We start from the raw sequence: 24253 nt of genomic DNA, 5'->3' as shown, positions 1-24253 counted from the left end.
GCGCTGCGTAGCGGTTTTCAATGAAGTACAAAACATTGTGTGGGGAATTGGTGTTTTGGCGCCCCCTCTGGCTGCAGGCGCACACCTGCTCGTTGAGAAGGTGCCGTGCACAGACGGAATGAAACCCCCACTGAAGTCCGTAGTCCCCCCCCCCCCCCCCCCCCCTTGGAGGAAGTCTTGCCCGGGGCGTAACTGGACGTAGAACCGCCACTGTTCCTGTAACTAATCCTCTTAATCCACAACATTTTGAAGGCAATGTAAAAAAGTGCTGTCATTTCAGTGCTGTCTATCATGTCTAAAAGTCCTACACATTCCTCCTGTGTGCTTGAACTACAGGGAACTGTTCTGGCAACTGATGGAGATCCTTTTAATGGAGTTGTGTCCTCATCACACTCCTCACTTACCCTGTCTGGATGCCTGGAGAGCGTTTGCGCTACAATTGATTGCCATCTGATGGTAAGAGAGCCGTAGTACATGAATTCAGATTGGAAGCACTGTACATTGTTGGCATCTCTGAATATTTTCTGCAGCTGGTACTGACCCAATCTCTGCACAGTGTTAAAATATGGATGCAACGGTTCTGATACAAAACATTTAGTGAGTCTGATTTCCAAACATTGGCATCATATCGTCACAATATAGCCAGTATATCAGGATTATAACTTGTTTCATGAGTAGCCTATTCATTAAAATAAGAAATAGATTTGTGAAATTGCTACTTCTGTTTAAACATGGACCAACCTGGTCCTCCGAGCATACATTAGGTTTCTCTCTGCAGATTTAGTTGGCCTATAGTTGAAAAGTATTCTGATCCAACACATGACTTGAAACTTAACCACTTCCACCCAAGCAATTAGTTCATTTATTATCTCCTCAAACAAAAGGTCAATCATTAATAGCCCCTTCAATATAAGGGCCAGTCTGATGCCCAATCTTTGGCTTGGTTAAGACCTGGGAGAATATCGATCTATATTCAGTGTTTTGTCCGAGTGAAAGCCGGAAACAGAGATGTTGCTTTTGCAGATGCTATACTAAATAAACGTCCAAACTGCAAAACTACCAAATGTAAGATACATTTGTGAAACGCATCGACTCAAAATCTTGTCCTCGGAGCCGCCCTCACTTACTTTGGGAGACACTTTTATCCAAAGCGACAAGCTTGCATTTTTGTCAGAAGTAAGAGAAACAATATATCGCTGTCTGTACATTTAGGAGGTTCATAGAACCAAGGGCCAAGCACTGCATACTCTGAGCCAGTGGTTCAAGAAAGTGTTTTAAGAGTTGACTTGAAGAAACTTCTTCCTGTAAATCCCATGGCCCTTTTCTCCTCTCATTGTAGTACTACCCCCCAATCTGCTGTCACAGTGAGTTTATTTTTATACTTTATTATCAGCGAGAAACATAATTAGAAACATCATTATTTATTTTTGAATTAATGTATTGTTGGTTAAAATATTATTCAAATCTAAACATTATTTCGATGTAAAACAAAATAATATTTTCCCAAAATAATTTCCTGTTAATCTAATGTGTTGATGGAACCAATATCTTAGGGACACAATTTGTGTAGAGTTGAATTATTTGAATGGTTGGTTTTGAAGTTTTAGTTATTGTTTATTTTGCATGTTTATTTCAACAGCTAACTGCACTACTGCCCCAAAACCTCAAGGTAGGCATGCATTATTTTCGGCAACTCCACAAATGGCAACATGTAAACCAATTGTCTTCTGTTTTAGTTACCTGGTAAATTATGAATGTCTACAATTAATATATAGAATCAGACTAGGCCAAATGTGGTCGCTATTTGTTTTTATTTTAAATGTTTTCCCTATTTCTACTGAACTTTGGTTTTTCTTGTTGTTGGGTCACCTAATGTGCAACTGAAGTCTTTCGAGGGCTGTACAATTAACTTGACCTGTCAGTATTGTACTTCTACGGCTAATCCCACCGACAAATCTGAAACTAATTGTTGGTCAGAAACTAATTTCATGCGCAAATGTTTTTATCGGTAAATTAAATTGAAATGTAGTTAGCAATTTCACAGAAATCCTAAGGGTTCAACAGAGTTAAGCAAACCCTTTTGAGGAAGGCTGAGTCTGTTAGTCATTAGTGTGTGGTCTAACTATGCGTTAATTCAGATTCAGAGGCTTTGCCAATCACCCTTCAATGTATTTCTGCTTTTAGAACCCTTTGACCGCATTAGCAACCCGGTACCAGCTGTTATCTGGACTCCTGAGATCATTGCAGGAATTATCATTGTGATAAGTATTGCGGTGGTCATTGGGTTGGTCATTGCGGTGGTCGGCTGCAGAAAGAAGAAGAAAGAAGAAGAAGAAGAAGAAAGCAGGTATTAAAAACAACATTTTTGATTACAGTCAAATGTCCTCATTGTCGCAGCCAGTAATTATGAACCTTCTTCACCCAATCAATCCATGTGCAATTCAGTAATACACTGTAGGCTAAACATTATTTTCACTTAGATCGCCACACTTTGTCTCTCTTTACTGTGAATCTAATGTGTGTGATTGTAGGACTACATCTATTCTTCTGCATGTTCAGTGTGGCTGTTTGAAACCCATATTATGAGGGGTCAAACAATATTGTGGTGCTCTTGTGCATTGTAGGCTCTTTAGCCTACAGTTGATTACTGAATTGAATATGGATTAAACACCCGATAGAGCCAAGGCCTACTAGTGTAGTGAGGTGTATGCACAGAGCGAACGATAGAAAGATCATCAATAGACTGATGTGGTCTGACTGGTTATTGTTGATTGATTGTTGAAGCAGATTCTGTTGATAGCAGTGCTTTTTTTCTTTTCTCTTTTGGGTAACATAGTAAACGGTAATTTGAGATTATTGTGCGCCACACCATTTTTTAATGTTTTTTTTTTTTATTATTATATTATAGGGAAGCAGCTGGAAGTCCAGAGGATAGACCAATGGATAGTCCAACAAGCTCGACTCACAAGAGGTTGCTTGACACGGTGGAGTTGTGGAAGCTGGAAGACTCTTAACCTCTTAAATCTTAAGCTCGAGGGTCCCCATATTTGGGGACCCTCGAACACTCTCGCAGCAAAAGGCAACAACACTGGCAACTATTTTTTAGATAGTATGTATGGTGAAAGTACATGGGCATAAATGGAATTTCTTCAATTTCTTGTGTTCAATGTTCAAAGTGTTATATACATGGTAGGTACGGACGGTATGACCACCTTAAATAATACAGTCAATGTCCCGCTCAATATCATTTCATCTGTCATTGTCTATTTTCCAAAAATAAAGATAGTTTAAAAAAGAAATGCCTCGTAAATGTGCAATGATAAACTGCACTTACAGTGGAAACGGATTGTCCGTCTTTTCGTTTCCCAAGGACAGAAAAAGGTAACGTTCTTGCTTGCTCCTGTATGAATGGTCCTAGGCTACCTGAGGCTTCACCTGGTAAGGAAAGTTGCGCTGGAGCCCGGGTAATATCGCACATGGCTTATTCAAGTTGCGCGCTAGACATTCTCTAAAGTGTCGAGACTCAAGCACTTAACTTACCTTAACCAATTGTTCCATACAAATGGTTAGTTAACGATTTAACAACTTCAACATCTGCCATTACAGTCGTTATTTTTTTGTAGGACTTGGGCTAATGACTTTGCACAGAGGGAAAACCATCTACACCACTTGTCATTGATTTCTATGCATTCACTGATCTTTACAGATGGGTTTGTTTTAAGCCATTTAATATAATTGCTCTGCCCTGCAACACATAATAAGCTACACATGTTTGTTAAATGAGAAATATGGTCTGGTCACATTGAAACAGTAACAGTTGTATAACAGTAATTATACAAACATTATTCCAACATTGCAACAGGTTTATTCAAACATCACACTAACAAGAACAAAATAAGAACAGTAACTAATAGTAACTAATAAAAAAAAGAGAAATGATTTAACACTGCATACTGAACAGAGGCAGGGAAAAAGGACAGAGGAAGAAGACTTGTCCGTTGTCACAGCATCAAGGTCCAACTGTAGAGATCAAGAAAGGAAGATGCATGAGGAGGAGTACAACAGAAAACAGCTCTCTAGGAGATTGTTAACTGATGTAAACTAAGTTGATGCAGTCTTAAAATTATGATTCTAATCCAGGTTTCTATTTCAGGAGAAAGAAATAGCTCATAATCGTGGCTAAAAAAAAAAGCTTTATCATCGGCACTAGTGAGGATTAAAAAAACACTATGTAAGTAACATACATATGTAAAACATTCGCGCATTTATTTTTTTTACATTAGCTCACTAAAACTCTGTAACTAGTGTATTAAGCAGCAAAAAAAAAATAATTACCTCCAACAGCTGGTGTTATCGTTGCGGGAAAAGGGAAATGCGGAAGTGCCAAAGTGCTTCAGAAACTGCCGTAAAGCAGTACCTCTGACAGTATGACAATGTGTGACGTCATCGCATGTTTTTAACGGCTTTTTAGAACAGATACATGACCTTAAAAAATGCAATATTCAGCGCAGTTTATTATCTTAGCCCCACCTTTTGAACGCAACTTTCAAATTACTTGACAAAAAATTACATCGTGAGAAAAGTGGATTCTGAGGATAAAACCACATAGGCTCCCATTCATTCTGGACTCGCCTGCGAGCGCCCCGCGTGGACAGAGATTACTACTGCAACCAGTCCAGAAAACCGGAACTAACCAGCGAGTGCCCATTCTCCTCATATTAGACATTCTCTGGCACTATTAGTTTGAATGCAATATACAATTGTATCACTAGATGGGAGTAATTTTTACACAGTGTCCCTTTAACGTTTCCGATTTTTAGACTGGTTCAGCTGCTGCTCAATAACTCTCACGGTCCTCTGCTTGCGATCGTTGCGATTCACCATATATTGCTCCATTTAATCAAAAGATCCAAAGAAAAAGAACAGTTGCATTACGGTATCATTATATATTATTGTTAGTCTAATTAACATTTCAGTAGCGTTGCTAGGCCTATTACATTTTTCATTTGCTTGTATATGTATGACAGTTGGTGTATCACAATTATTTATGTGTGTAGACCATTCCAACTTCGTTGCTGGTTGATATATAACCATTTATTTGTACATTAGTTATTGATTGCATTTTTCGTAAATAGTTAGTCCGAAGGGATCCGTTTCTTAAGCAATAACATTGGACTGTATTTTTTGGCCTACATACATTTACTATGTTGTTGGCGTTATATTATATTATATTAGATTGTTATATTATATTGTTGGTGTTATATGGAGCAATCTTTCATATTTATAAAGTTCAAAGATCAATAAAGTTATATCTCTTTTTATTTGAACTGCCTGTATGTCCTCTTGATTACAGCATTAGTGTGTACCTTGGTTATCAGCTATCATAAAATGGTGTCCAAATGGCTGCATGTGTAAGAAATAGGACTTGAACAAAAAGTGTCAGAATAAGAAAGCTTTTATTACAAAAATCCTCCCACCCCCAATTTTAACAGAACACATTTTTTTTGGTTTTGTTTTTTACTTTTGGGGGAAAGCTCCATACAACGTGGAGAGGAGAGTGAGTCAGTTTGGCTGGGACAGAAGACTGGAGGGGGAACAAAGAAAGGTAGGGAAATGAATGAACAGTGTGATAAACACAAATGATTACCAAAAAAGGTTCTAATTACTGATTTATCAAATATGCAGAGAAAAGCATCATTGAATAAAGATTAAGGACCTGGATTATATTTTACAGTATTGAAAACTCAGTTGAAATTACAATTCAGAGTGGGAGAAGGCTGAAAGTATTGACCCTGTAAGTGTCAATTTCACCCACTCTGGATTATCGCCTCAAGGGACTGTGAAATGTTTTTTTCTTTTTTAATTCCTATAGGTGAAATGAACGTTGTCTTCTAGGTATAAACCACAGCAGTTGAACCGTATCCCAGGATGCTCTACGCTGTTGCCTCCTAGCTGTACACTAACAAATGCGTTCATCACACTGTTCACCCATTTCCTAGGGTGCCCGTGGAGGTACTGTAGGTCCTGCTTCATGGCAGCAACAACCTCAACTCCCTCCAGGCGTCCGAGGTCGTTGCTGCCACAGTGGATGAGCAGGACATCCGGGGCTGTTCCTCCTCTCAGGGACTGTAGGAAGAAAGGGATGAGGGTCTTCCATCTCAGTCCGCCCCCCCCAAACCACCTGACCCTGGTCCAGGCCATGGCGGGGGCCACAGGTGTCCCTGGCTCTCTTCTCTCCATGGCAGACGTAGCTGTCCCCGATGATCCACACTCCTGGCCCTAAAGATTACAAAACACAGATTACTATACATGTAAATACAGAGTAAGGGGAAAATGTAGCACAAATAGTTTGTTATTGATTGTTTTCCAATGGACTGTTATCATATGGACGAATACAGCTTAATATATCCTATGCATATAGTAATTAGCTTATGTCATATGCAGTATTTGTATGAATTCAGTAAACATGTAATTCTAATAATTTGTCATATTAGGGATCACACAGATAATACAAGATGAGATTCTGTGAATATATTGTGCCATACCTCTGGTTGGTTTCGACCTATTTGCCGCAAAAAGGGTCTCAACGCATTTATGGTCGCGACCTAGTCGGTAAGCCTGCCAGAGCAGCCAGCGGCCAGCGGCCAGCCGTGGCTGGACTATCGTCGCAGCCAGCCAGCCGATACAGCCAGGCGTCGCAGCCCGTCATTAAGTCGTATAATTATCATACCATCGTACTAAATCATACTAACATGTTAAAATGAAAGAGGCCGATTGCGTCAATAAGTTTGACTAAAAGAGCAAAAATATATCTGACCGTGGAGAGAATCAAACACCCGCCCATTTGATTACTAAACTAGCATCACTAACGCTTGCACCACTGTGGCATTGACTGGCAATTGTTACACTTATATTAAACTATATCACTCTATAACGAAGAACTTTGTACATAATATACCTTATTAGGCACACATTTAAGTGTAGGCATGACATTTAACAAAACAAATAGGCTATAATATATAAATACATTATTTGAATATGCCCCAAATTACAACTAATATATTTTATTGATACTGATAGAGCAACGATTTCATCATTTTAAACTGTAATTCAATCGAAAAAAAATTAAAATAATATTTGCCATAAAAACCTTTCTGGTAGGCCTACTTCAACCGTCGCGAAAAAAACGTTAATAACATGCAAATTAACTTATTAACGACCGCCCATAGACTTTGAGCGACCAAGCCAGCGACCACAGCGACTGTAAGCAGCCAGAGGAGCGACCAACACAGCGACCAATGCGACCTATGTCGCGACGCACGTCGTTGGCCACTCAGAGAGCTCGACCTTCCTCATCAAGATAGTGGTAAAATAAGATTGGGCGTTCCTTTAAACTGCCGATGTGGTGTGGTGATGATCATTCAGCCCTGTCAAAAGTACAACTTCAAGAAACCAGATACAACTTAGTGTGTCCATTCAGAATTGATTCCAAAGGCTGGTGTCTTCCACAACTCTCCAGCTCTCCCACTTAGTGATGCTTGAACTGATGTGTGTGGGTAGACATTATTCGAAAATAAATTCTTCATTCATTATTTTTCGTCCTTCGTTATTTTGTTGATTAGCTAGAATCATGTGAATGGTCATGCCATGGTGTTTTCTCAAACGCCATTCACTGTTATGTTAAGTCATTTGAACTGATTTATTGTACTGTTCGACCACCAGGGGGCAGACGGCGCCGCGTCGGGAGCGCGTCCTGCGGGAATATATGCCTCCTCCTAAAAGGGTCTCCGGTGTTTCTCGCCACAGCAGAATGACGTGCTGCTGCTTATGGAATTTGATTCCGTAAGTCATTTGTGCCCCTAACCTTTATGGCCTGAGCCGGTTCCCAACTGGCAAATGTCACGGCGTCGGCCGGCGTCACTTGGCTATTTCGGGTCGGCCGGCAGGTGGTGCGTAGAGACACCTCCACAGTGTCACGGCTCGCCTTTCCATTTTCCATGATCCGCTATGGATTAGATGACAAGATAACATGCCTACCGTAGGCATGGGCTTTATTCACCAGACAAGTAGAGCTCTTTAGTCGTCCTGTCATCCTAGAGTCCTACTGGGAGTGAGCGCACTGAACCAGTGCATAACAGTGGTCCTGATGACCTGCTATTATCCTTATCCTGTTACATTTAGCCAATCCCGGCATATCTGTCCCACTAATTATTTATATGGGAAAATTGAATGCGTTTATATGATGAATTTTAATTAAATATGGCAACAGAAATGAAATGCGTAAAATGATCTTCGCTTTGTTGGACTATTACGAAGGAAATAAAACCTGGATTACGTAAAGAATCTGTTTACCGCAGTCTACCAGTGGGTTAAATATTCATAGTATTAATCTGACTAAGAATTGAACTCGATGTTACCGCACTATTTCTAAAACAGAAATTATTTAACGTTACACGGTCAATTACCGTTAATGATTCACCTGTAATGTCATAAAACATGGATTCAGTTATTGGGTGTTACAATAAATGGAACCGATATCTCATTTATCTTTCTCTGAATTTATCAAATAACACCATGAACTATTGTGCCCTAAAGGAAAATCGAAGGATATGCTCCTATATATACTGTTACTATATATAACTATTCCTATAGTGCGTAATGAGGCTGACGTCCTTCTGTTGCTATGCGACGCCTCATCAGCATGCTCGGTAAAGTGCATCCAACAAGGAAACATGGTGACACAGCAGCAGTGCTATATAACGTAGTTTAATTATAGTACATACGACATAAACCATTTACAAAATATTCACAATGAGAGTATTCACAATACATTTTGCTTATAGAGATTTAATAGGTCTGCAATGTTGTCTTTTTCTTTTGAATATGGCATCAATGTGTTGACGCGACCGACTTGGTACAATAATTAGCTTCTAGCTTCGTATAGTTATGCAAGAAAAATTGCAATGAGTAAGAACCAATTTTATATATATGATTATACACAGAATGTACAACAAAAAGACCTTGACATGTAAACCATCCACCTTGGTCTAAAATGACCAATCATTTCTCTCCGATCACTGAATACAAATGCATCGCAATTGACGTCACGTCATAAAAATGTTTCTCTCAAATGCATTTCCACTTCAATTCCAAATTGAAATTCTTCATAAAGATTTACAAAAACTGACAGTATGAAAATAGCTTAGATCATTTCACCAGTGCATAAACCAGCCGCCAACACTTGAAAGGACACGTTTCTATTGCTATAATATATCTATATAGGTTCCAGAAGTAGCCTGAAGCATGAAAAGTGCATTCTTATTTGTTTAGCATGAATGTGTCGTATTATATCACTGTTCATGAGTAAGTGTCCCGGGTTCCCCCCGGTCTCCCAGACTGCCCGGCGCCGTCGCCCCCTAGAGGCGAAGCCGTTCCACTACACATGCAGATCACATGAGACCCTCTCCGGTCTGAGTCCTGGTCCTGGGGGGAGAGGCCGCGGTCGATGGAGCGGAGAAGGAGGAGGAAGAGGAGTGCGGATTCGGTCCTTGTGAGGAGTCGGATGAAGACAGGGATCTGGAAGCGGATTGGACAGAACCAGTTGTGAGTGGCAGGTACCGGAGGAGCAGGAAGGAGGGGGCGGGACTCCAGCCCCCGGCTGTCACTCAGTACTCTCTCTCTCTCTCTCTCTTCGTCCCCCCTCACCCCTGAGTCCTCTCAAGCGTAGCGCCAGAGTTCGGCGCGGCGCGGCGTGGCGCCCGGCGTCTGTCTGTCACGCGGCGTCCGGGGGGTCCTGCAGTGATGGAGGAGTGGGTGGCGGAGGGGGGAGGGAGGGAGGGAGGGAGGGGCGATTGGGGGGAGGGAGGGGGGAGCGTCTCCCCACACCTGCCTGTGCCACGGTGCCGACGGGAAGGGGGGCGGGGGAGGAGGAGGGGGCGCCGGCGCTGCCCATCTCAGGGGTCTATGCGGAAGGCCAGCAGCTTGTCCGAGTGCTGGATGTTGAGGGTGCGCAGGTCGGGAAGCCGCAGCAGCAGCTTGGGGAACAGGGTCGAGTCGTCGGGCCGGCGGTGCGACATCAGCGAGCGCAGGGCCTTGATCAGGTTCTCCTGGAGCTGCTCCACCGCCGCGACCTCCACGATGCCAGAGCGGTCTGCGCGAGGACGGCAAAACAAAACCCGGGGTTAGACACAACAGCCCGGGTGCGCTCACACGGCCCACCGCGGTGACGTGCGCGGCGGTTGACGTGCGTGGGCAGTGACGCAGGCGGCATTGGGGGGGGATCTTACCGGCTGACACCAGCACCACGGCCATGAAGAGGGCCATCTCGTCGGGCTCCAGCCCCAGCTGGCCAAGCTTCTCGCTGAAGTCGAACATGGCGTCCAGGAGGCAGCCCATGCCCAGGGCCCTGAGGGACGCCAGCGAGTACGTCTGGCCGTTCAGGAACGTCACCGTCCGCTCCTTGGGGTCGAACAGCGAGCAGAACCTCACCATGAGCACCTGAGGAACCACAGAGGGAGGTGGCGCCGTTAGACACAGGTGGAGGAGCACCCAAAACATAAATCTGACCCCGTGACACCACCCGACCCCGGGCTCTGATTGGAGGATTCGGTCGTACCTGGAAGGTGCCGGACTTGAGCAGCATGACCTGGTCGTGCTGCTCCAGACTCTGGAAGCCCGGGATGCTCTTGGCGAACTCCACCACCTCCTTAACGGCGGGTGTGAAGCACTGGGAGAAGGACTCCCACACCTCCTGGCTGGAGCGGCTGGAAGGGGCCACGGGGCACGCGTTCAGGGGACAGGCCTGTAGCGGGAGGAGGAGCAGGAGGAGAGAGGAGAGAGGTTAGAAGCTGCTCTCCCGAGTTGGTACCAGCAGAACCTCACACACATAACCTCCTCTGAAGGTGTTCGACTAAGATTCACCGGAGTGTTCCTCACCAGCACTTTGGCTCCTCCACTCAGCTTCCACGGACAGGAAGTCTGCTTCTGCGTCTCGCCGGCGGCGGAGAAGACGTTCTGATTGGCCGGCGCGGGATGCGAGGAGGAAGTGGCCCCGGTGACGGGGCACTGGCTCTGATTGGGCGCCAGCGTGTACGTGTACTTTGCGTTGTCCGTGGCGGCGCCGGCGGGCTTCTTGTTGACGTTGGCGGGGCAGTGGGTGGGGAGGTGGTAGCCGGATGGGACCCCCTGGAACTGGGACTGGGACTGAGGCTGGGGGACGCCCACGGAGTGGGGCGTGGGGAAGTCTTGCGACACGCCGCTGAAGCACGAGGCGGAGCTGTTGTCGTTGCTGTGGTTGCCGGTGGCCTCCATCTTGAGGGGCTTCTCCTCACAGTTCATGAAGGCGTTGTGGTAGGACGGGCCGCCGGCCCCCTCGCCGGGCCGCCCCTCGGGGCCGCCGGCGATCTCGGGGGGCGCGGACGCCTCCGTCTCCATGGAGACCGTCTCGTTGAGGCTGTTCATGTAGCTCTGCATCTCGTCCAGCAGGCGCTGCTTCTCCCGCTTGGGGATGCGACCGAAACGGACGGCTGCAGGGAATCGACAGGAGGAGGAGGGGGGGGTTAGACGCTGTGGAGGGGGATCCGCCGCAGGTCGACACCGCCTCAGTCCCTGAGCGGCAGCACCCAGGCAGGGTTGATACCCGGGCACTGGACGGGGTCAACTCTCAGAAGCACCAGGGCTCCGTCGGACCACACTTTGACATCCACAATCACAATCACCAGGGGGGGCATTTTACTACATGTTTCTGCTCTTTTGGTTATTTTGTCCCCAGCATCACGACTACAGTATCACTGCAGTCCGAAACCCCTCCCTTCCTCTTCCTCCGAGCCCTCCATCCTCCACATCCCTCCATCCTTAACCTCCCTCCCTCCCTCCCTCCCTCCCTCCCTCCCTCTCGCCTCCTGCATCCTAACCTCCCTCCGTCAGGCTGGGAACAGATAGCCGCTCCTCCTCTGGAAAATCTATTTATAGAATCCTGCTACAGTATTCTGCACCAATCTCTCCCCCCTCTCCCCCCTCTCCCTCCTTCTTCCTCCCATCTCCAGAGTGGAGCACGGTAAGTAGGTCACTAGGTCGACAGGAGTGTTCCGTGATGTCATTACCGGAGTGACAGATCCAGACAACCAGTGGGGCGGGGGACGAAGGTTGAACGAGACAAACGTGGGCCGAGTTCCAACGATTGCTTTGCGTACTAAAGATCAATAGATAGGGAGCAAGGGAGCAAGGGAGCGAGGTGGGAGCGGAGGGCCAAGGAGGACAACAGGGAGCCATGAAACGGGTGCGTGACCCCAGGCCAACTCTGTTGTTCATTACACCGGCCTCACTTCTCCTTGTCTGTCCTTATCTGCAAGCCAGCGTTTCCATAGAGTGGCGTAAAAAATGCCTGATCAATTATTAATTCCTGAGTATGGAAATTATGAATAAGAAAAAATGAACGCGTTAACGAGAGGACTGTTATTCTCTCGCTCCCCTCCCTTCCTTGCATGTCTGTCTTTTTTTGGGTCATCTAAAAATGTTTGCTCCAGATGTACAGAGGATGATTTATGGGAGCCTAGTTCAGTCACATCCCAGAAGGGAGGGAGGGAGTGAGGAGAGAGGGACGGAGGGAGGGAGGGATAGAGAGGGAGGTAAGGAGGGACGGAGAGGGAGAGAGGGGGAGAGAGAGGGGGAGAGCGAGAGAGGTACAGCAAGAGACAGAGAGAAAGGGAGAGGGAGGGAGAGAGAGGGAGAGAGGGGGAGAGAGAGAGACAGAGAGCGAGAGAGGTACAGCAAGAGACAGAGAGAAAGGGAGAGGGAGGGAGAGAGAGGGAGGGAGAGCGAGAAGGTGAGAGAGAAAGAGGGTGAGCGAGAGAGAGAGGAAGAGGGAGAGAGAGGTGTGCGGCAAGGAAACTGCATAGGAGTGCAGCTCTGTGCCTCCGTCTCTGTCTCTGTCCTCATTCCAGGACTACGAAGGTGATTAACGACTGAATCCCATTCCAGAGAACGCTCGTCTAAATGTGTCCGCACACGTCTGAGTGCAGGGCACAAAATAAAACTGGGTGTGACAAAACCATTAACTTTTTACGATTTACTTTAGTCCAACACGTTGCCCTCATTTCCCCCCCCCCCCGCCTTGGCAAGCTGTGTTCCACCCTGACGGACGACCGTGGGGCTCCCGGTGGGGCTCCCGGTGTCTGGTGTCATGGAGACTAGGGGAGGGGACGTACCGTCTCGGGACATGCCCACGGAGAGACACTTCTTGAAGCGGCAGTGCTGACAGCGGTTGCGGTTCATGCGCATGATGAGGCAGTTCTCGTTCTTCACGCACATCTTGTAGTGGATGTTCTGCTGGATGCTGCGTCGGAAGAAGCCCTGAGGAACCACAACACCGTCAGTCAAGGAGCTCAGCGGGTTCAGTGAGGATATCAACAACACTGATCCATACATTTACAGTTAGGGCATTTACCAGACGGTTTAATCACAAGCAACTTACAATAAGTGCATTAGTCAGAAGAAAGATAAACAACAATATATCGCTGTCGGTACAGTAAGATGTGGGGGGGGGGAGGCGATACATAGTCGAGGTGAACTCTGAACAAGTGGGTCTTGATTGATGGTATTGGTTTTATCTCCATCGTGGGGTCTCACCTTGCAGCCCTCACAGGCGTGGACACCGTAGTGGAAGCCCGACGCGATGTCGCCACACACCTTGCATAGGAGCACCATGCCTCCGGTCTCTGTGGGAGGGGGGGGGGGGGGGGGGGGGGGGGCAAGGTTAAGACCGACCTCTGGCAGTAGACTAGTCTAGGCATGTGTCAAGTCTAAAGGCTAAGTGATGGTTCCACGTCGACCCAACACAAGAGGGTTTACGGACCAATTACGTCCTTGCAGACCCACTTTGCTTCCTGACTTATCCCTCCCACATATTGGGAGGGGGCACGTCGAAGCCGAAGCTGAGGCACCGCAGCAACAAGGGCTGTGATTGGTCTGTTCATTAAAACCCGACGCAGAACCAAAACAGGTTCACGACTGCGTTGAGGCGTCCGCGTGCTCATCGCGTTGCGTCGACGTTGAACCATAACCAAAAGCCTGAACTCCAGCTTCACCACGAGGGGCACTGAGAGAGAGACATCCACAGGAGGTGCTTACTGGTGAAGGTGCCGGTGAACCCGCAGGGTCTCTTCCCGGCGATGGGGTGGGTGTAGGAGGCGGGGCCGCCGGCGGCGGGAGGGGGGTTGGCCCCCACCACCTCGGGGAACTGGAAGACGGTCTTGGGGGAGGGGGGCGCGGGGTAGGGCTCCCCGCCGGGCTTCAGGGCGCCGAGCTCCTGGAAGGAGATGGCCTCGGGGGAGGAGGGCTGCGAGTGTGAGGAGGGGGACTGGGTCTGGTAGCCGCTGGACGGGCTGCCCGGGCTGGGGCTGGCGCTGCCGGAGGAGCCCGCGTACAGGATGACACCACCTGGGGAGAGGCGGGGAGAGAGGGAGAGAGGGGAGGCACATGCTCAGTTCAGCGGTCCACATCCAGGAGCTATAAAGGGACCGGAGAGCAATGTAGGTCAGCAGCGCTGCACAATGCTCCACTTTGATATCAATGGGTCCAATGTGTCTCTCACTCCCACAGACTTAGTGTTATCTGGGCTCCTGTGTAATGGAAAGCGCCGCGGTCTGTTACGCGTGCAAGAGGACACCGAGCAGGGCTCCTGATCCACATCGCCGGCCCGCACGCAGAACCCGGACAGCTAAGCCGCTGCAGCAATCTCATTGGACACTGTCCAAGAGGGAATCTTCTAGATGCTTAGGAGTTGCCCACAGTTTAAGATTATGAAATGTAGTCATTTTTTTGATATTTCATTATCCAAATAGCATATTATAATTTATTATGGAAGTGTGTGTATTCTAAATAACTACCAATCATATTTAAATAAAAAGGCTTTCCTATAAATATATGGAAATGCAAGTCATAAAAGGGGATCTATATGTCATTCACAAACGGCGGACAGTGTGTCGCTTTATAACAAAGCGTGATGACAAACATTACATGTAATCTAGCCTTTTGTTCGCATCGTTTAACGCATGTGACGTAACGGTGTCCTACTACGCAGCACGGAGCCTGCAGCTCACGTGTACTGGTGCACCACCAGCAGCAGCCCCGCTCGCTCGCGGCTGCTCTCACAGGCTCGAGCGGCCACCTGACCGCGAGCTCACATGTCCTCCTGACACAGTTCCCGCCCCCGTCACACGGCTCTTTGCGCAGTCCCTTTGCGCAGTCCCGTGCAGACAACAGCAGCAGAACAACAACAGGCAGCGGGGAGATCGCGTGCAAAGGAGGGGGCTTTAACGACCGGGCACGGAGGCACGAGAGGCTGGCGGGAGAAGAAGCGTACATTCCTCTGAGTCACCGGAAGCCGGCGGGGCGGGGGCCATACATGGGCTCGTTATTTCGGGCTTTACGATAAAACCGTTTTTCGATCTCGGTCACGTTCGACGAGAAGGATTAACCGTTAATTATTAAATTGATTAAGCTCCATATGCTTATGTCACGCTTTTTAAGCCTATCGTTCGTTTCATGTATATGTATCTATATATTTGTATCGATATAGGCCTACACACCAAAGCTTGTTTGGTACTATATTAACGGAGATTAGAATGTAGGCGGTTAAACAGATCTGCTACACTGTAAAGCTCACAAAACAGGAAATCAGAAGATGTGCTATAACCACTATTACGAGCATCTTTAAATAACCGCTGTGTAGACGTTGTATTTCCAGGAAAGTCCTTCAGAGCACGTTTTCCCAGCGAGACCTTGACACATCCGTGGAAAGCCCTCCCCCGGCTCTCCCTTTCTTCCCTCCCCCGGCTCTCCCTTCCCTGAAAACACGTGCAGCGTCGGGAGCCTCTTAACCGCTTGGCAGGCACGTGTCAACACTGGCGCGCGGATGACTCACTTGACCGTTGGTGCGCGGTCCTCCCAAAGCCCACATCTCGGCCCTGACTTTCGAGGACTTACAGTAAACATGAACAACATGCCTGAACTCGTCGGGGAAATGCTAAAATTTCCGGTGTTTGTAATGATAATCTAAACATAATAATGATACCCCTTTATCGACAACGTTCAAGAGTACCGATGGAGCAGGTGTCAAACTCTATAGAGTTCTTCTGGGAGTCAGAGCACAGGTTCAAACAGATGACATGTACATATGGGCACAGCCATTGTACCGAGAGAGAGAGAGAGAGAGAGAGAGAGAGAGAGAGAGAGAGAGAGAGAGAGAGAGAGAGAGAGAGAGAGAGAGAGAGAGAGAGAGAGAGAGAGAGAGAGAGAGAGAGAGAGAGAGAGAGAAAGAGAGAGAGAGAGAGAGAGAGTGTGTGCGTGTGTCTGTGTGTGCGTTTGTATAGTGTGCATCCCAATGTGTGTGTGTGTGGGGTGCACCCTAAACACGCACACACTAACATTGAGGGACGTACACACACACAAACACACCAACTCACACTGTACAATAGCCGTGCCCATATGCAATCCCCCTTTGTGCTGCCTGTTCAGATCCAGCCCTTGGCACATGCTGGGACAGGTGACTCATTTCCGTGACAAGCCTTTGTCGTGTTATCCAGGTCAGTTGATCTCGGTGTTTGCATTCATGAGGGTGTGTGTGCCGAGGCCTGCCAATAGCCAGGCCGACCGCTCGATAACGAGGTAAACAGAAGAAGCTACTAGGACCAGGTCAAACTCTTTGAGGCGTTTACAGAGCGATTAGCCTGAGTCTGCTACAGGCTAGCGGGCTAAACGCTAGGCTAGCATCCTCCACCTAAACCCATTAGGCTGGACGGTTACACAAACGTAACCCACTGCTCCATAGCACGTTATGGTGACACTAGGTCTTTAATTATATCCTGTTTATAAAGGTGTGGGTCGCAGTTTAAAATAATGCGTCCCATTCACTTTTTAAACTCTTGTATTTTAACAGAACAGCAAATGATGTTGTCAGCACAAAATAAAAGGTTATGAAGGGGTTTCAGTTATAAGCATTTATTAAATTAGCATTTTATGAAGCTTAACTCTTGCGTGAGTTCAAAGAACAGCCAATTATGTTGTTGGTACAAATATATAAAGTTATGAAACGGTTTTAATTATTTCTGAGCATTTATTAAGCTATATTTGAGGCCTTGTTTGCCTCAAATATGCCTTCTTAAGGTTACAGTAAAAGCAGTGATTCGTGACTTTTCCTGACCTCTTTGTTAAAATACACATGCTGAATATATCCAAGATAAGATAAGGGGTGACCATAACATTGAGAGGCTTCTCGTGGGTTACAGGATTTAAAGGAGGTCGGATGAGGCAGAGAGGCTGGTACCTCCCACCCAGTGACCAGTCTCCCAGTGACCAGGCTCCCAGTGACCAGTCTCCCAGTGACCAGATTCCCAGGGACCAGTCTCCCAGTGACCAGATTCCCAGTGACCAGACTCCCAGTGACCAGACTCCCAGTGACCAGACTCCCAGTGACCAGACTGCCAGTGACCAGAATCCTAGTGAACACACTCCCAGGGACCAGCCTCCCAGTGACCAGACAGTGAACACACTCCCAGCGAGCGGAGAGGAATCCCCGTGCATCTCCGTGGGAGGCGGGGGGAGCACCGCGTACTGTGGGCGGGGCGTCGCTGTTTATCACGCGCGGCGGCACGTGGACACCGAAGCTGATACACGTGCTGCTTGCGCGAGCCCGAGGCGGGCAAGGTGCGTATTAGCGTCCAAACGCATAACGACGCCCCGTACGTGAAATACGACTGCCCGTACTACGGGAAGCCTGCAGGAGAGGGATTCACTCCAACATCCGTCAGTCGAACCGTGCCAGCCGTATGTAGGTCAGGCGCGCGGCGGGTTATGAACCACAGCTCAACCCACATGTGCCCATATTAGGAAAGGGCGAAACGAACCCAAAACGTCCGTAGGCTGTCAGTCACACCATTTACTCTGGGAATGGATAACACCGTAGTCAGTGATAACGTTTACTGATACGAGGGGAATGTTAAGGGCTTTGGGTCGACAGGTGCATGCCATCGCCGAGTGAAAGTTTGAATGAACACATGAGCGCGCATAACATCTGGTCGACGCCCACGACCGGAACGTCACGATTCACGTCTTTGGCTCCGTGTTTTCGTGGCCTTCGCTTCACGGCCATGGGAGTGGGGCACTAGGAAAGTATTGTTTTGACTCGCATCTTGAGAGAGAGAGAGAGTGTGTGTGTGTGTGTGTGTGTGTGTGTGTGTGTGTGTGTGTGTGTGTGTGTGTGTGTGTGTGTGTGTGTGTGTGTGTGTGTGTGTGTGTGTGTGTGTGTGTGTGTGTGTGTGTGTGTGTGTGTGTGTGTGTGTGTGTGTGTGTGTGTGTGTGTGTGTGTGTGTTGGCTTCTTGACGTAGACCTGTACGCACATGCGTGGGAATGACTGCGCGCTCACAGAGGGGGGGGGCGTTTACAGAATGCGCTGATCTACACCGAGACGCACCGAGACATACCGAGAAGCACCGAACCTGATGCTGTCCAACACGACAACATACAGGACACGCGTCCCCCGCTGCGAGACACACCAACACACTGCGTATAAAAACTGCAACCAAACACAGACACCTCATCGCTGTAGCAGATCATTTAAAAATGTTATAACACTTTCACGGCCGTGCAGTGCACTGCCTTTGTCCGGGGCCGTTTGGGGTCACACTGCACGTCACTGGATGTACACTTACACAACCGCATCGGTCGCAAGAACAGCACCGACAATACGGTACAAATAACATGACACACACCATATGGAAAAAATACTACGGAATCAAATACAAAGTACAAATCCTATGCTGCAAAATAATTGTATACTGCTAAATAATATAGTACTAAATAATAAAGTACAAATCCTATGGTAGATGGACCAGCGCTGCCTGCCCAATAAACCCGGATTATGAGTGTACATGTAAAGACCAAGTTATCCATAACGCGATGTTCCAATCAATAAGGACCTGTTCATAGCTGTCACCCAACCTGTTACTGTCCATTCTCAGCATACTGTAAGAAACATTCAACAGACGCCCCGGTTATGTGATCAATAGTTATAAAGATAATGCTTGAATCACTCACTTATAGGCTACAACAGGTTCATGCGCACCGATAATCCAAACCCTTCACGCTAGGCAGCCAGTGTACATCAGCTCAGGAAAATTGAAAAATGAATTAAGATTTAATGCTGAGACTCACCAGGACTATTCTCCATAATTCCGTATAGTGGTCTTCTTCAGTACGTGGTTTGGTCTACTGGGTGAGGGTCTTCCTCAGGAGCTGGGGAGACGTAGCAGTCCGGACCACCATGTGGAGTGGATCCCAGAAAGTAGAGGAGAACCCTTTAGATCAAAGAGGTTCAGATAAATTGATTACAGTCCCGTGATCGATCAGAGCGCTGCGGGACCGGAGCCGTAACCTACAGGCGTCCTGTACTGGGATGAGTGCTCGGATGAGGTCTGAGGTTTGGCTTTCACGCGCGTCACTACGAGCACACCAGGAGACCTGCGTGCGCGCGAGCAGCCAGAACACTCCGCCCACTGGGACCAGCACGTTTCCAGGTGGCCAAGAAATGTGACCAGTTGTGTGTCCCCGTTCCGTGTCCCTTCAAACCCCCCGCTGTTTGTTTATGTATCAGAGTCTCCCTCTCTCTCCCCCCGAGCTCGCGCACGCCCCCGCGGTCCTCCTCGCGTCCTGATTGGCGGAGCTCTGCGCGCGGAGCCGAGGCGTCGGAATGCTGGTGAAGCTCAGCCGCATGTGCTCGTGGCATGTGAGCCGCCCCGCTCTCTGTCCTACTGACACACATTTTATGCTAATGACCTGGGCGGGGCTTGCGCGCTTGGGCTGCGGTAGGAAGCGCGAGCACATGCGGAGGGGCGGGGCTAAGCGTGACCGCGGCTCCGCCCACAGTGGCCCCCGTCCACGTGTCACGTTTCGGGGTTTCGGGAGAAATGTTCTATTAATCCATTTAACAAGACGTGAACAGGGTGCTACAGTTGGTCTGGACCAATGGGCACATGATGGGACGGGGGCTACTGTCCCAAAACACAGGCACGCTAACCAGTACCGGAGAAATGTCCTACCAGTAGTCCTCGTAACATGCGCTGTGCTGGCGGATGCTGAATGTAGGTCAGCGTCTCAGATCCGTGTCAGTGTTGACGGTCTCGTGTTTCCTATCGATGATGAGATATGAACGAAGCATGAATGCATCTCTGCACAGAGCGACGCACTGTTGATGGAGACGTGCGATGCGGGGTTTACATTAATGTGTACATTATAATTTGTGATAAATAAGAATCGCTCTGTGACCTACATCGTGTTACACATGCGCTATAATCAGCGGGTTGGATAAGCAGTGGTTGTATAACGGTGGCCCTTTGACCTACATTCACGACCCCTGTTCTAGTAACAGTGTTTTGAAGAAGTCGTTGTATAATACGGATATGGCTATTAAACAAGTACGCCACAGAAATAGAGGCAACTTGACTCCGTTATTAATACAACAGCGCCACACCCTGGACAATGACGTCAGTGATGGAAATGTGCAACTGTATAATATATACTGCAGCTAAGAGGAAAGCGCTCCAGAGGGTCATAAAAACGGCACAAAAAGTCATTGGATGTCCTCTTCTCTCTCTTGAGGATGTCTACAATGGACACTGCCTCAGGAGAGCTCATAGAATCCTTAGAGACTCATCCCACCCAGGCCATAACCTGTTTGAACTGTTGCCCTCTGGGAGGCGCTACAGGGCAATCAGATCAAAAACAAATAGGCTTAAAAACAGTTTCTACCCCAGAGCTGTTATTTCTCAGAATTATAAATTATTGCATTATCATACCAATCTGACCTTTAAAATTGGCTGACAATTTAAAATATGTATATTTGTTTGAGTTCTTTAACATTCTATCTTTTTTAAAAAATAACCCTTTTCTCATTTAGTTTTTGTTTTAAAAAGCACTTATTTTGAGAGCCACTACCCCAATTTCGTTGCACTTTGTGCAATGACAATAAAGAGATTCTGATTCTGATTCTGATATGCATAGATTAACGTTTTTGTTGTGTCTAAATACACATTTTGAATACTTCACAATCTCCAATTTCAAAGGGAAATGTGTTTTTTAACATGCAATAGTAAAATAACGCAGTTTTAATTTAACTCTTTGGTATTGGCCCTTTAAGGAAAGCATACTGTGTCCTGGTACAGCTCTCCTTTGGTTAATCTTTGATCATTAAATTCCACAGACCAAGCTAGACTTCGTTCACTCGATGATTGATCGCTGACGTTGAGGTATTCTACAAGGTAAAAAGCCAAACAATTTGCCAAATGTCCAACATCATTTTCAATGGAATAACATAATTGAATGTTAATTTATTGTATGCCTAATAACTATATAACATAGTCTACATCTATATATATATATATATATATAGATGTATACTTTGAATTTAGCTAATTTAGCTATTTGACCAGAAATGACTCTACCCTGCGGCCAAAACTCAGAATGTAATGGCGCGTTTAGATCGCTGGGATTTATGGGAAAAACATTTTTGCAAAGTCAGAAAGTTCTCGTAAACAACACCTCATGTCGCTCTGATGATTCTGTTCGGCAACTGGGGCCAGATTTTGATAACAAATGGTGTGTTCCTGAATCCTCGGACGCCGTCTTCCGAGTCGGAAGTCGGAAAATCTCCCGGCTTTCTTGCGGCATTTCTCGGAGGCACGCCCCCTTTATGTCTCCCAGTCTCGGAATTCTGAGAGTAGGCCGAGAGCGGTGATAGTGCTAGTTAGCACACTCAGTTTACTAGCTAAATGCGATTAAACAATTTAATACAATACAAATATAAAGTGAACATGAACCTTCCTACGTCATCGTTCAACGCGATCGTCGTTGCCAGGCAACGTTCTAAGCGATCGTCGGTTGCCAGGCAGGTTTGGAATTTTCGAACGCAGATTACGTAGGCGGTACAATTTTCGCCCCCGGTACAATTTTGGTGTGACAGCGCCTTTAATGTGGCAAATGACGTCAGATTATCGATCCACACAGAAACGAATAACCCAGAGCTGACATATTTAAAACCCTTATACAAAACATAGTTCATCAGGGTTAAGGAGACTTTCTTGGCCAAGGATTTAGGGTTAAAAATACCTCATGTTGTTTCAGGGGACACTGTTTGCTGTGTGGTGACGTCACTGCTCGTGCTCGTCAACGACGTCATGGCTTGTTCCCGCTGTGCTGCCTGCTGTCATCTTATTGGGCGCCACAAGGTGGCACCATCATCGAAGGTAAATCGTCAGAGAAGAACATCGTTATTTGTCTTGGCAGTTATCAGTCCTTTGTTCAATGATACTGTCAACTGGATACAGGGTGTGTAAGGTATGAGCAAATGTTGGTATTCGTCCTTTAAGCAACATTAACTAAATGTGTCAGACTACAGACAGATGAGTTCAGACATGTTTACTATCAAGATGAAGAGGGAGTTTTCATGGGTTATCTCTCATACCAATGGTGGCATCAAAATAAAGAAGATAGTAGGACTGTACTTGTGTGTGTGAGCATATTTCTTGGAATATAGGGTTGATGCGTGAATATTTCCCCTCCCACGCCGTGTCAAAACAAGTTCATGCAGTAATCACAGGCGTCTGAGTTACAGTCAGCAGCACCAACGGGACGACTGCCAAGAAGTGCACCTGCACACTTCTGAGAAGAAAGGTGTGACACACCTTTTTGAATCTTTCACTCAAACGTAATGCACACACACACACACACACACACACACACACACACACACACACACACACACACACACACACACACACACACACACACACACACACACACAGGCATACAAACACACACACACACACCATATACTACACACACACACAAACAGGCACAAACACATTTAACGAATCCGAACAAACGTCAGTTTCCTTCCTCTTTATCAACAGCGTCAGTAATTACAGTAGCAACAGTTATAACAGTACACTTATAAAAGGTGCAACAACTAAATACTAAAATGCCTTTTTAACTTTCTATTTTTTGCATATGTTTTTCTTTTACTTACCTATTATTTTATTTTATTGCATGACAGTGTTTATATGTGAAGCACTTTGAGTCTGCCTTGTGTATGAAAAGTGCTATTTAAATAAAGTTGCCTTGCCTTGCCTTGCCTAAACACAAAAGTATCGAACAGGAATCATATTCCTAATTTCTGCCCATAGCATGGCATAGCAAAATTCATGAATCCATTCCAATTAACTCCCAGAACCGTTATCGAAGTCCGCCCAAACCAAAACCATCCAGAAGGAGAGAGGGGTCAGGGGCCAGGGGTCAAGGGTCAGCTCAGAACAGTACCCCTTTATACTTTAAATTTGTTCCTGTGAGATTCAAAAGGAAATAGAAAGCTGAAAGCCAAAGTTTTGCCAAGATCCTGACTGCTAGCGATATGACGACCAATATAATATGTCAGAAGTGGACGAGATGTTGTTTTCTATTCCCCCAAAGTCTACTTCCTCATTACCTCCCTCTCTGGCCATCCTTCGACCAATAAGATCCTTCTCCGCGTGCCCCTTCGACCAATCAGCCTGCGCTTCTCTCCTCCAGCCAGCAATGCTTACACATATCTTCCGTAATTAGACAATCGTTTCCACATGTGGATCAAACTTTGTCTCAACCACACAACCCCTCGCTCACCCTCCCGTTCGCCCGCTGTCTCCCCTTCCTCTCTCTCTCACTCTCTCACCCTCTCCCCCTCTCTCTCTTTCTCCCCACCCCTGCCCTCTCCCTCTCTCTCTCTCTCCCTCCCCCCTCTCTCTCTCTCCCCCCTCCCTCTCCCTCCCCTCCCTCTCTCTCTCTCCCTCCCCCCTCTCTCTCTCTCCCCCCTCCCTCTCCCTCTCTCCCTCCCTCTCCCTCTCTCTCTCTCCCTCCCTCTCCCTCTCTCTCTCTCCCTCCCTCTCCCTCTCTCTCTCCCTCTACCATCTCTCCCTCTCTCTGTTTTTCTTACTTTACGGTCTCACACTCCACTACCCTGACGGTGCCCCCACCCTCTGCTCTCTTCCTTTCTTAAACTATTGCTCTGCCTTTTGTCCCCCTCTCTCTCTCTCTCTCTCTCTCTCTCTCTCTCTCTCTCTCCTCTCTCTCATCTCTCTCTCTCATCTCTCTCTTCGTTCTCATCATCCCCCCCTCTCCCCTCTCCCTCTCCCCCCTCTTCTCCTCTCTCTCTCCTCCCCTCCCCCTCTC

At 47.1% G+C, this 24253-nt stretch overlaps 1 protein-coding gene across 1 annotated transcript; it reads right to left on the bottom strand.

The window, feature by feature from the left end:
* Window positions 1–9934: 9934 nt before the first annotated feature.
* LOC130402437 (nuclear receptor subfamily 1 group D member 1-like) lies at window positions 9935–19763 on the bottom strand. Its single transcript, XM_056606594.1, has 8 exons — window positions 19211–19763; window positions 14128–14436; window positions 13627–13715; window positions 13206–13350; window positions 10936–11525; window positions 10616–10801; window positions 10287–10497; window positions 9935–10150 (listed from the first exon to the last, which is right to left on the bottom strand). The coding sequence occupies exons 1-8, from the start codon at window positions 19224–19226 to the stop codon at window positions 9954–9956; spliced, it is 1743 nt and encodes a 580-aa protein (XP_056462569.1). The 5' UTR covers window positions 19227–19763; the 3' UTR covers window positions 9935–9953.
* Window positions 19764–24253: the final 4490 nt, after the last annotated feature.

Source organism: Gadus chalcogrammus, chromosome 13 (genome assembly GCF_026213295.1).
Source record: "Gadus chalcogrammus isolate NIFS_2021 chromosome 13, NIFS_Gcha_1.0, whole genome shotgun sequence".
Classification (NCBI taxonomy): Eukaryota; Metazoa; Chordata; class Actinopteri; order Gadiformes; family Gadidae; genus Gadus; species Gadus chalcogrammus.
Note: the sequence above shows the minus strand (reverse complement) of the source record. Positions and strands in the feature narration are given on the sequence as shown.